Source organism: Gekko japonicus, unplaced genomic scaffold (genome assembly GCF_001447785.1).
Source record: "Gekko japonicus isolate JY-2015 unplaced genomic scaffold, Gekko_japonicus_V1.1 scaffold385, whole genome shotgun sequence".
Lineage (NCBI taxonomy): Eukaryota > Metazoa > Chordata > Lepidosauria > Squamata > Gekkonidae > Gekko > Gekko japonicus.
The window spans coordinates 613385-625246 of record NW_015162489.1 but is presented as its reverse complement, the minus strand read 5'-3'; the positions used below and the strand labels follow the sequence as shown (position 1 = coordinate 625246).

The 11862-nt window shown below is 47.1% G+C and overlaps 1 protein-coding gene across 1 annotated transcript in view; it reads left to right on the top strand.

The window, feature by feature from the left end:
* Window positions 1–11862, top strand: part of CARD10 (caspase recruitment domain family member 10) — a 60523-nt gene that overhangs the window by 23954 nt on the left and 24707 nt on the right. Inside the window, exon 5 of the mRNA XM_015405981.1 lies at window positions 7048–7230. Within this exon, the coding sequence (XP_015261467.1) occupies window positions 7048–7230 (183 nt within the window). The remainder of the gene's footprint in view (window positions 1–7047; window positions 7231–11862) is intronic.

Here is an 11862-nt window from a genome sequence, read left to right as displayed (position 1 = left end):
CATAAGCAACTGAAAATTCCAACTGGCTTGGGGGGGGGGGGGGGAGTTTGAGGTGTGGAATGGAGTGAAGTCCAATCAGCTTCCACATGCAAAAGACCTTGAAACGCTGGGCGGGACTGCACAAGGCAGCCAGTCAACCAGTGGCAGTTCTTCCGGCCAAACACTAAAGGGGCCAAATTTAGAGTGTTGCAATATTGAACTATTCAATTATAATAAGGGAGAGATAGCGCTCTAAAGCGAACATAAAAAAAAAAAAGCCGGAGATCGCCCGCGTGGGTGAAAAATGGCGGGGAAAAAGCTGGAAAAAGCGATGCAGTCTGAAATGGCAAACCGCTTCAGATCCAGCTCTTTACCGGAAGGGGAAAGCCATGTGTGAAATGGCAGCCCTATACTGCTTTACTCCACAATGGATCAAAAACGGCTTCAAAACGGGTTAAAAAGGGTAATGTGAAATTCCTCCCTGGCTTATGGTAGTGTTGCCAGGTCCCCCCGGCTGCCAGTGGGGGATGGAGAGGTAAGGTGGCCAAGTCCTGATAGTGAAACTCCTGGAGATTTGGGGATGGAGCCTGGAGAGGACAGAGGTACAGTGCCATAGAGTCCACCCTCTAAAGCATCCATTTTCTCTAAGGGAACTGATCTCTGTAGTCTGGAGATGAACTGTAATTTTCGGGGATCTCCAGGTCCCACCTGGAGACTGGCATTCCAACTTTGTGGCCACATTCAGATGCCCTGATTCTGAGTTTTGTAACACAGGAGTCTTGTCAAGCATTTCGTCCCTATCCTAAGTCAGCTGTCAGTTACATCAGTGTTATATTGTATATTGTAATTATACCATACAAGAGGCTGGAGAAAATGTGCAAGTGGCTCTCAGAGCGAAGAAAAGCAGCTAAAGCAGCAGGAAAATGGGAAGAAGCAAGAAGACTGAATGCAGATTTTCAGAAGGCAGCAGGGAAAGACAATGAAGTTCACTGGGACTGGCATTGCAAACCGCTAGAAGAGGACTGCATAAAGGGCCACACTAAGCTTGCATTTATGCAAGTTAAAAAGATTCAAACACCATTTACTGCCTGTAAAGGCATTATCAGAGACAAGCAAGGGAAAGAACTGTCCAGCCAACAAGACATCACAAACAGATGGTGAGAATACACAGAAGAGCTGTACGTTAGTAGCAAAGAAGCTCAACCTCAGTATTCCAAGGAAAGGAAAGTTGTGCCGCCCTGACCCTGTTTAGGCGGTGAGCGCGCGGAGCCAGATGGACCCAGTGCGGCTTCGAATGGCTCTATGGAATCCGAAGCCCCCCAGCAGCTCGTTGGATGAGCTTGTGGAGGACTGGCATAGCCGGCTTTCCATAGCCATCGATGAGACTGCTCCTCGGTGCCCTCTGTGCCCTCGCTCCAGGCTTGCTTCTTGGTTTACCCAGGAGTTACGGCTTATGATGCGAGAGCTGGGACGGCTAGAGAGACGGTGGCATCGCGCTCATGATGAAAATACAAGAAAATCATATAGGATGTTTATGAGATCCTATGAGATGGCAGTCAAAGCTGCGAAGAGAGATTACTATGCGGTGGTGATTGCATCTGCGAGCTCACACCCAGCCCAATTGTTTAGAATGATTTGGTCCATGACAGCCCTGCCGCACGGTAGTCCAAACGCTAGGGAATTGGATATCGGCTGTGAGGCATTTGCGAGCCACTTCGCGGATTAAGTCTTGTTGCTCCGCCGCGACCTCCCCACCACAGTTGAAACAGTGAGTGAACTCGAGGCCTCAAGCATGTCTTCAGCTTCGGGTTTGGATCATTTCAGCCCACTCAGCCTGGAGGAAGTTGACAGATTGCTCTTGACTGTACACCCAACCACATGCGGCCTTGACCCGTGCCCTTCCTGACTTATTAAAGTGGGCCATGAGGGGTTTTGAGGTGCCCTGAGGGAAATGATCAACAGGTCCCTCTTAGAGGGGCTGTTCCCGGGGGCACTCAAGGAAGCGATGGGCTGCCCACTTCTAAAAAACAATCTTTGGACCCAGCTGATTTAGCTAATTACCGGCCGGTCTCTAATTTGCCCTAATTGGACAAATTAATTGAGAGGGTGGTGGTGATACAGGGCTTTATGGATGACACTTCCATGTTAGACCCCTTCGAGTCCGACTTTCGCCTGATACACGGGACGGAGATGGCACTGGTCACTCTAACTGACGATCTCCGGAGGCATCTGGATCTGGACAGTTTGGCAGTGCTGATGTTGTTGGACCTGTCAGCTGCGTTCGACACAGTCAACCATCGGTTGCTGCTTTGCCGCCTCGCCAACATGGGAATACAGGGGCTTGTCTTGCAATGCCTTGCTTCCTTTCTCCAAGGTCAGGGACAAAGGGTGGTACTCGGGGAGCAACAGTCCAGGAGGCACCCACTGGAGTGCGGAGTGCCTCAAGGGGCAGTACTATCCCCGATGCTATTTAACATCGATATACGCCCCCTCGCCCAGATAGCCCGGAGTTATAGGCTGGGGTGTCATCAGTATGCTGATGACACCCAGCTCTATCTGATGTTGGGCGGCCAGTCGAACTCCAGTCCTGAAGGCTGTGTCTGGTTGGCTCAGGCTGAGCTGGCTGAAACTGAATCCGGTGAAGATGGAGGTCCTGTGCGTGGGTCGGGGTGGGGCATGGGTGGGGATCCCACTCCCGACCTTCGGTGGGACGCCATTGGTGCCAGTGCTGGAGGTTAGGAGTTTGGGAGTGCTCCTGGACTCCTCCTTAACAATGGAGGCCCAGGTAGAAGCCACTGCCAAATTGGCCTTTTATCATCTGCGGCCGACCAGGCAGTTGGTTCCCTTCCTCGACCACAATGACCTGGCCACAGTGATCCATGCGACGGTCACCTCGAGACTAGAATACTGCAACACTCTCTACGTGGGGCTGCCCTTGTTGCAAATTTGGAAGCTGCAGCTAGTGCAGAATGCCGTGGCCAGGCTGCTGATGGGCTTACCTAGATGGGAGCACATCTGGCCTGTGCTGAAGGCTCTACACTGGCTGCCAATAGCATACTGAATCCACTTCAAGGTGCTGGGGCTTACCTTTAAAGCCCTATATGGCCAGGGTCTGACATACCTGAGGAACCACCTTTCCCCACATATACCCCAGAGAGCACTGAGATCGGGGTCACAGAACCAGCTGATTCTCCCTGGCCCCAAGGAGGCCAGGTTCGCCACAACGAGGGCCAGGGCTTTTTCGTTGGCAGCTCCTCACTGGTGGAATGAGCTCCCAGAAGCGATCAGGGCCCTGTGGGGCCTTTTGCAGTTCCGCAGGGTCTGCAAGACGGAGCTCTTCCGCCAGGCTTTCAACTAGGAGGCACCCCGCCACCATTACCATCCACGAGCCCGTCCCTTGGTTTTTAACATCTGCTCATTTCCATCGAGTGATGCGGGATGACAGAGAGCTGGAACTTAGCAGTTGTCTAGATACCTGAATGCGCCATTGTAAGTAATGAATAATACAATCAATTAGCACTTTAGGATTTTATATGATTTTATATTTTTATTAAGTACTGTACTGTTGTATATTGTTTTATTGGAAATTGGTGCCATTGTTGTAAGCCGCCCTGAGCCTGTGCGGGGAGGGCGGGGTAAAAATCGCATAAATAAATAAATAAATAACCAGCCATCCTTGAGGAAGAGATCATGTGGGTAGTGAGCCAACTACCAAACAAGAAGGCCCCAGGGTGTTGATATAATCTACGTGGAACTGCTGAGGCCTGTACCACCCTCATTCATCAGAGCCCTCTGTCAGAAAATTTGGGAAACCAGCACATGGCCAAGGGACTGGAAACGATTAGTGTTCATTCCACTACAAAAAAAAGGAGACTCCAGAGACTGCTCCAGTTATCTCACAGTTGCTTTCATCCCCTCACAGTAGCAAAATTCTGCTTAAAATTATACAACAATGCCTGGCACAAACCATTGAAAGGGAATTACCCGATGTCCAAGCCAGCTTCTGAAGGGGTGTGTGGCACTCGTGACCATATAGCAAATTTGCACTGGATCGTGGAGAAAACTCATGAATATCAAAAGATTATCTATTTATGCTTCATCAATTACAAGAAAGCCTTCGATTGTGTCAATTATGACAAACTGTGGAGAGCCCTACAAGACCTGGGGGTGCCAGCACATCTTGTCAAGTTGATATAATCATTGTACACAAACCAGGAAGCCACTGTGTGAACACCGTGTGGAGATACTGATTGGCTCTAGAAGGAGAAAGGAGTACGACAAGGTTGTATTCTTTCACCTTTGCTATTCAACATGTGTGCCGAAACGATCATGAGGAACTTAGAGCGGGAAGAATAAAAAAGAAGTGTAAAAATTGGAGGAAGGAATATTAACAATCTTTGATTCGCTGATGATACAACCATCCTCTTGGAAATTAAAGGCCTGAAATACGTTATCAAGAAAACCAAAGAAGAAAATGAGAAGTTTGGCCTCTTCCTAACATCAAAAAGACCAAGTTCATTACCACCGAGAAGAATAGAAATATTAAAATAACAGTTGACAATGAAGAGATCGAATGTGTGGAAGAATTCACTTTCTTAGGATCACAGATCAACCAAAATGGCAAATGCAGTCCAGAAATAAAACGTCGAATCACACAGGGTCGTACAGCAATGATGAGCAGGAATCAAATACGGAGGAGCAAGGACATCAGCCTAGCAACCAAATGCAGATTAGTCTGTGCTATTTTGTTTCTCATAGCAACCCATGGCTGCGAAAGTTGGACCATGAAGAAGCAAGACAGGAGGAAAATCAGCTCATTTGAGCTGTGGTGCTGGACAAAGGTGACAAACAAGCAAGTATTGGAGCGCATAAAATCAGACTTGCCATTGGAAGGAAAAATCACAAAAGTCCAACTGACTTATTTTGGCCCCGTCATGTGGAAGAACTCACTAGAAAAAGCAATTATGCTTGGGTTGGTTAGTGGGAAAGGGAAACCTGGACACCAAAGAACACGGTGGCTATAGACACCATAAAAGTCAACACCAGCCTGAGCATGGAATGGCTCAATCAGTACAAGATCGGAAAGCGTAGAGAGAGCTGGCACATAGAATCGCCAAGAGTCAAACACAGCTGAATGGATAACAACAACAACATACTTTGTAATATGACTGATATTATTATTATTAGAAGAAGAAGAAGAAGAAGAGATTGGATTTATACCCCGCCCTTCACTACCCAAGGGAGTCTCAGAGCGGCTTACAAACTCTTTTCCCTTCCCCTCCCCACAACAGATGCCCTGTGTGGTAGGTGGGGCTGAGAGAGTTCTGACAGAAACTGCTCTTTTTTTCAAGAACAGCTCTTATCAGAACCACGGCTTGCCCAAGGTCATCCAGCCAGGTGCAAGTGGAGGAGTGGGGAATCAAACCCGGTTCTTCCAGATTAGAGTCCGCGCACTTAACCACTACACCAAACTGGCTCTCTATTATGGAGACAAAGGTCACTGTTACGTCCACATTGCAGGTAGGGTGTTTCCTGTGCCAAGGACCAAGGTATAATGACTTTGGAGCTCTGTGGCAGGCACTCCCTTTGTGTAACAAGTCAAAAGAGCAACCAAGAGGGTGAGGACTGATTTTTGGATTGTGGCTGTGGCACTCGCGTTTAGCCCATTTCTACCTATAGCATTACCCCAGAGGAAACTGCCTTCCTGCTACATATTATTCTTGTTTGCCTTCCATCATCTAGTAGTAACTTGGGACTCCAGTTTGTCTAAGAAAAACTGCACAAGAAGAAAATTTTAATTCACTATCTGCCCCCCCCCCCGCCCCCGCCACCTTTCCTGCAGCTATCTGGCCATGATTCAAACAAGTTTCCTCCCCCTCCCCCCATGTGGCAGCTTTTTGAGCTTTGGGTTAATTCATGTAAAGTGAGTGCATGTGTGAATGCAGTCCCTTTTTAATTTATTGGACATAAGATTTCTTGGGCCACAGTACTGACCTTTCCTCCCTACAAAAGGTATCTACCATTTGTAATTTTTTTTAAAAAATTAAGCATTCATAGGTGCGTGTATAGCTGGGATTTGTTACATGTGTGTATACGTGTCTGGGATTTTGTTTTCTGCTGCCTCCCCCACTCCAACTAAAGCAGATCCTCCAGATACTTGAAGGAATTTATTGGCCCATACCCCTGTTATCTAGGTTTCACCTCTGGCACGCAGGCCTCTGTATTTCCTCTGTACGAGGGCGGCTTCACTTTGAGCAAATTTCCTTGTAATTCTGTTTACAAATATAGAAGGTACTCTAAAACTGTTTTGAATTTCTGGCTTCTGGAGTTTAGTCACAGACTTCTTGCTGTTGCTATGCAATACAAGTCTTATTTTTCATTCCCCAGAAAGGCACAGAGCCTGTTTCCAGGTACCTGCACTATCAAAGCTCTTAGTGTGAAGCAGAGTGTTTATGAAAGAACAACTTCCAACTCTTGCAAACAACTTTCACGGGTCACATAAATTCTGTTCCACTTGGGCCTTGGGACAGTCGCTTGCTTCCAGCATACCTCACAGAATGGTGGTTGTGATGATAAAATGGAGGAGTGGAGAATGTCGTAGGCCACTTTTGGGTACCCACTGGGAAGAAAAGTGGGGGTATAAATGAGGTAAATCACAACCCCATTAATGCCCCTCTCCTCCTCTCCAGGCTCCACCTGCAAAATCTCCAGGAAATCTCCAGGTATTTCCCAGCCCAGAGCTGGCAGCCCTAGGTGTGGAAAGCCTAGTTAAAAATGGGATTATAGCATTACTCTGCCTCAAGTAATCTCTTTTCAAAAGAGAAGTTGGTTTGGGGAAAAAAACCCTTATGCCTGCTTTTTGACCTCAAAGTCCTGCCCCCTAACCCTAGAAATGTGGGGTGAGAGAAACACTCTTTGCACATCCTCAGATGTCCTGGTGTTCAGGACAAAATTGTTTGATTGTCCTAGTTCAGGTTGAACCTTCTGTAAATCTCTTTTGCTGCTTTCCCCTCCATTAAGACTTATTCAGTTGAAGAGACCTGTTAATTTTTGTTACCTTCATTCCAGGTGGATCAATTGAAATGCAAGGTGAGCAGCCTAGAGGAAGAGTGCTCTGTGCTCAAGAAACAGGCCTCCGAGGCTCCCCAGCGAGAGGCAGGAGACCACAGCGTGGCAGACACCGTATCGGAGATGCAAGCAGAGAACCAGAGGCTCATAGCTTCGCTGCAGGAGCTGCAGAACGTGGTGCAGGTATTAGCTAGGGCAGCAGAGGAAAAGGAATAATCCTAATAGTTCCCAAAAAGGAAAATGAGAGAAATTACTTGCCTTACAATGAGTCATTACCAAGCTAAAAGGATTACTGGCTTATCTCCCTTCTCCGGCAGAGGCAGCAGTTTTTCCAGAGGTCTTTAGTAGGCCAGCCACCTGAGACTGCTGAGCAGAAGATGCTGGTTGGCTGAACTTAGGCCCTCAGGTGGGCAGCACATGTGCTCTATTAGTGAACTGTGTGCCCCTTTCCTTCTTCTCTGCTGAAAGGAAAAGCTGGCCCATAGGGAAGCCAATAGTGTTCAAAGCCTCTGTTCATGTCATAATCACCATTTTTGCCAGCTATAATCAAATGAGTGCCAGAGGCTGTACAAACAGAAATGAGGAGAATATTTGGAGGTTTTTTTTTTTTTAATAGTGTATAAAATTTATATTTGAACAAACAGCTTGATTTTGGTTATGGCTGCTGTTATCCCCATACCTAGAGAGTTACCTCACGAGCAGGGGTGTCACTTCAGGGCTCCCGTACCTTTCTTAATTAGCATTTTACTGAGGGTTTTTCATTTTAACAAGGAATGCACTTCATTCATTGGGCTCTTGGGTACCTATGATGTGTCAGAGAAACGGTTTTGAACTATCGGTAGAATAATCGTGAATGTCCCGCTAGCCCCTGAAGGCAGGGTAAGGACGGAGCCTCTGAGTTGCAGGGAGCAAAACGGTAGAGGAGCAACTGATGTCTGGACTGCAGGCAGCGTAAAGGTGCTGATTTTGTGCAACGTGAATGGAACAGATGGGAACAAAACAATTGATTAGTATCTAGAAACAGGAAAACTGAAATAATGAAAACACGTAAATAAGTAATGAAAGCTGTTTGGGTTTAATGCCAGCCCAGGGCAACATCATATCAAACTGCAGCAGAACAGAGTAAGAGCCCAGCAGCGCCTTAAAGATTCACAAGTTTTGTGGCTAGGTATGAGCTTTCGTGAGTCACTGCTCAGTTGAGGGTAGGGTGTGAGCTTTTGCGAATCACTGCTCAAGTACCACAAATGTTGTTAGTCTTTAAGGTGCTACTGGACTCTCTTCTACTGCTACAGACAGACTTAACATATTGGGTACCTGTCTTGAGCTATCAAACTGCAGTTAATGTTGCTTCCCTGAGATTTCAGCTTCTCTAAGTGGTGAGAAAGGGGCAGGCTGGGGCAAGGCAGGGACCCCTCTGACCTTATCTGGAGGAAAGGGGGCTAGTTGTACTGTGTGCATGCCCTGCCTCTCACCAGGGAGGGCAGTAGAGCTCCTGCCTCTCACCTTGTGATGTGTACTTCCCAGCTGTGCCTGCTTCCCATTCCTATTGCCTTGCTTATGACTAGGCTCTGATGTACAGTTTCCTTAAAATAAGCATTTTTAGGCTGCTTTCATCCCTGAGTGACCCCAGGTGGCTTACAAAACAAAAAGGTTCATTCCTAATGTAAAAAACAAACAAACCTTAATATCCAAACAGAAATCTGTGCTTGTTTGGGTCCACCAAGCTGATAATTGTGGGTTCCAGGTGAAGGGCCAAGACCTTACAATAAAGCTGTTTTTCATGTGGCTCCCCTGCTGTTCAGCTGATCTGTGTTCTTTGCCATATATCCTGTCTTGATATCTGGATGCATTGGCAGAGATGGGGATGCTTCTTGAGCTATCACACCTGGATAAGAAGAGCCACTTTTTGTAGGCCAGAAATTCTTTTTAGTCTACCAGCTTCTCTTGTCCCGTCATTAGAATGTTTCAGATGTTCTTATTTTCCTTTTATTTTCCAGATCCACCAGCTGTCCCCCCCTTTCTTTTCCTTTAAAAGGGAGGCCTGTCCAGGCCGAGGGGCAGGGTACCTGCTTTGTAAGCAGATGTTCCCATGTTTAGCCTCTGGTATGGTCAGTGAAATCATTTTAGGTAGCAAATACTGGGGAAAGACCTTTCTGTACCTTAGACTCTGGACACCCCTTGCCAGTAAATGTAGATACCACTGAGTTTGATGGACCAGTGGTTCAGTTCTGTCTAAGGTAGCTTCAGGGATATGGAATGGAATGCTATAGCCCAATCTCATTGGATTTTGGAGGCTAAGCAGGATCAGTACTTGCATGGGGGGGAGCACCCATGAAGAATTCGCAGATGAAGACAGTGGCTGGCCACCTCTGTTTGCTCACCTTGCTCCTTGTTGGGCTCATCATAATTTGTTTGTGACTTGATAGCGCACACATTTGTATGTTTATTTAGTTTCCATCCTACCCTACCCCACAGGCGGGCTCTGAGCGGCTCACAACTTATGATAAAACAATAAATAGTAGTTCATAAAAACATCAAACGGTTTCATTTAAATAAATCATAAGGGAGCTTTGTGTGTTCTCCCTAACTTTCCGTGCCTTTCCTTTATGGCTCCTTCACTGATCCCCAGTATTCTGTGAGTAAGTAGCCTCACAGAGGTAAATATTGTAGCAGTGTTTAAGAATAAGATAGTTAGACTGAAAGAAATAGGTGATCTAGTGCACTAAGTAGAATAGGAATGAAATATAATATGCAAAAAAAGAAGCAGGGAAGAAAGAAGGTGAAGGAGGCAAGGGAATCAAAGAATGTGTTTCAAAAAATGTGTCACTTCTTTCTGGATGATATTTTTTCCTTTCATTGCAAGCCAGCTGAGTTAGCCACAGCAGGCTTTAAAGTGTGCCTTGAGATTTCCAGCCATTCAGTATTAATCTTTTTGCCACCACTGGCGCTCTATAAATTATGCTTACTTTTAATAGTTCTGTTGCAGGGGAGGATCTGTGCTGGTGTAGGTAGCTGCAGCCTTCAGCAATGCTGTCGTTCTATTGCATACCAAAACTTCAGCAGTGTTATCCTGAACCGCCAAAGTTCAACAGGAAGTCCCATTGGCCGTGTGTGTGTGTAAGTGTGTAAACTGCTGTCAAGTTGCAGCTGACCTAGGGCAACCCTGTAGGGTTTTCAAGGCAAGACACTTAACAGAGGTGGTTCGCCATTGCCTGCCTCTGCATAGCAACCCTAGAATTCCTTGGTGGTCTCCCATCCAAGTACTCCTCCCGGGCTGAGCCTGCTTAGCTTCGTTGATCTGATGCAAGCAGGGTAGCCTGGCCCATCTGGTCTTGCAACTTCTCAATCCCTAGAAGGCGATTCTGTTGCCTCAAGGAGCACTCCTTGCTTATCCCATCGAAGCTGCTTATCACATTGTTCTCGCCTTCGCCATGTCGTCACCCCACCAACCCTGTAAGGTAGCTTAGGCCGTGACTGTGTGTGACTGTCCCAAGGTCACCCAGGAAGCTTTCCACAGCAGAGTAGGAGCTGAACCTGGTTCGCCCAGGTCCTAGTCTGGCTTTCCACCCACTGTGCCATGGCAGCTCTTAACTACTGTTGAATTCACCAGACGTGGCAAAGGCATTGTGTAGTCTGGCAGTGGCAGGCACTGAGGCAGCGTGTCTTTATTCCTGTTCCCTTCTGTGCCAGATGAGGACTTCGATGTCTCTGTGTAGGCAGTGCCTGTTGACTCACTAGGCTGGGTCCCAACTTGAGATCATGAGATCCCGGTTTAAGCCCTGCTCGGTAAGCAGCTGATGACTGCAAGGCCTTCGCCTCTCCTTGCTGCTCAGTGCTCTCTGCCCCCAACTGGATAGCATCCATGTCCCACATTGCCTAGCCAACCTGTGTGAGTTTATGCATATCCCTTAAATGAAAGACCTTCCCTCTTTCTTCATAGCACTGTCACTTCTTGGAAGGTTTGCCCTTCATTTGTTTTTCCTCCTCTCCCCCCTACCCCCGCAGTATCTCTCCTCCAAAGGCTGCCTGTTCCACCTCTCCCTGCCTGGAATGTACGCTTCCCAAGATTTATTTGAAAAGAGAAAATGTGCTTAACAGGTTAACCTCTTGCAACAAGACTGAAACAAAATCACCTGCGTGCTTTGCAGGAGGATTGGAGATAGTGCTTCTGGTTCTGGGTCAGGGCTGGTATTACGAAAACACTAAAAATAAAATCTGTTTTAAAAGAAAAGGCCCTTAGTGTTTAGGCAGTGCTGGAATATCAATGGGTGCTTTGAACCGCCTTGTCTCTCAGCTGCTGTCCGGGAGCAGTAAGCTGGTGGCTGGTGATATGGGCTTATGCGCGCTCCCCTTTCCCGCTCCCTCCTCCGTCTCGTACCCACGGCTGGTATGGGAACGTTTCATTTTAGTATTTCTTTCCTCTCTGTCAAAAGGCATCCTATATGATAGAACTCTTAATGGTCTGTTATATCCTTGGTTGTTTGTAATGCTATTTATAGAGATTTATCTTAATAACTTGCAGTGTGTCAAAGCCTAGAGAAAACTGCTTAAAGATGTTCTCTGTTTGGTGTTCCCGCCCACAATTGTAGTTTGGCCTAAGGACACAGGATGGGGTTTTAAGGGGGGGGGGGGGGGGGGGGGATGGGCGGACCATTTGCCCGCATATGGTCTGCTTTTCTGGAATCATATGAGCCTTAAACGTACTTACTACTTAGAATTATATAATGTCATCATCTCCACTCCCCCAGTTCTTTCCCCTTTCTTTCCTTTGCCCCCTTCTCGCTCTCCTTTCTCCTGTTCAACCCCCATCTTTCC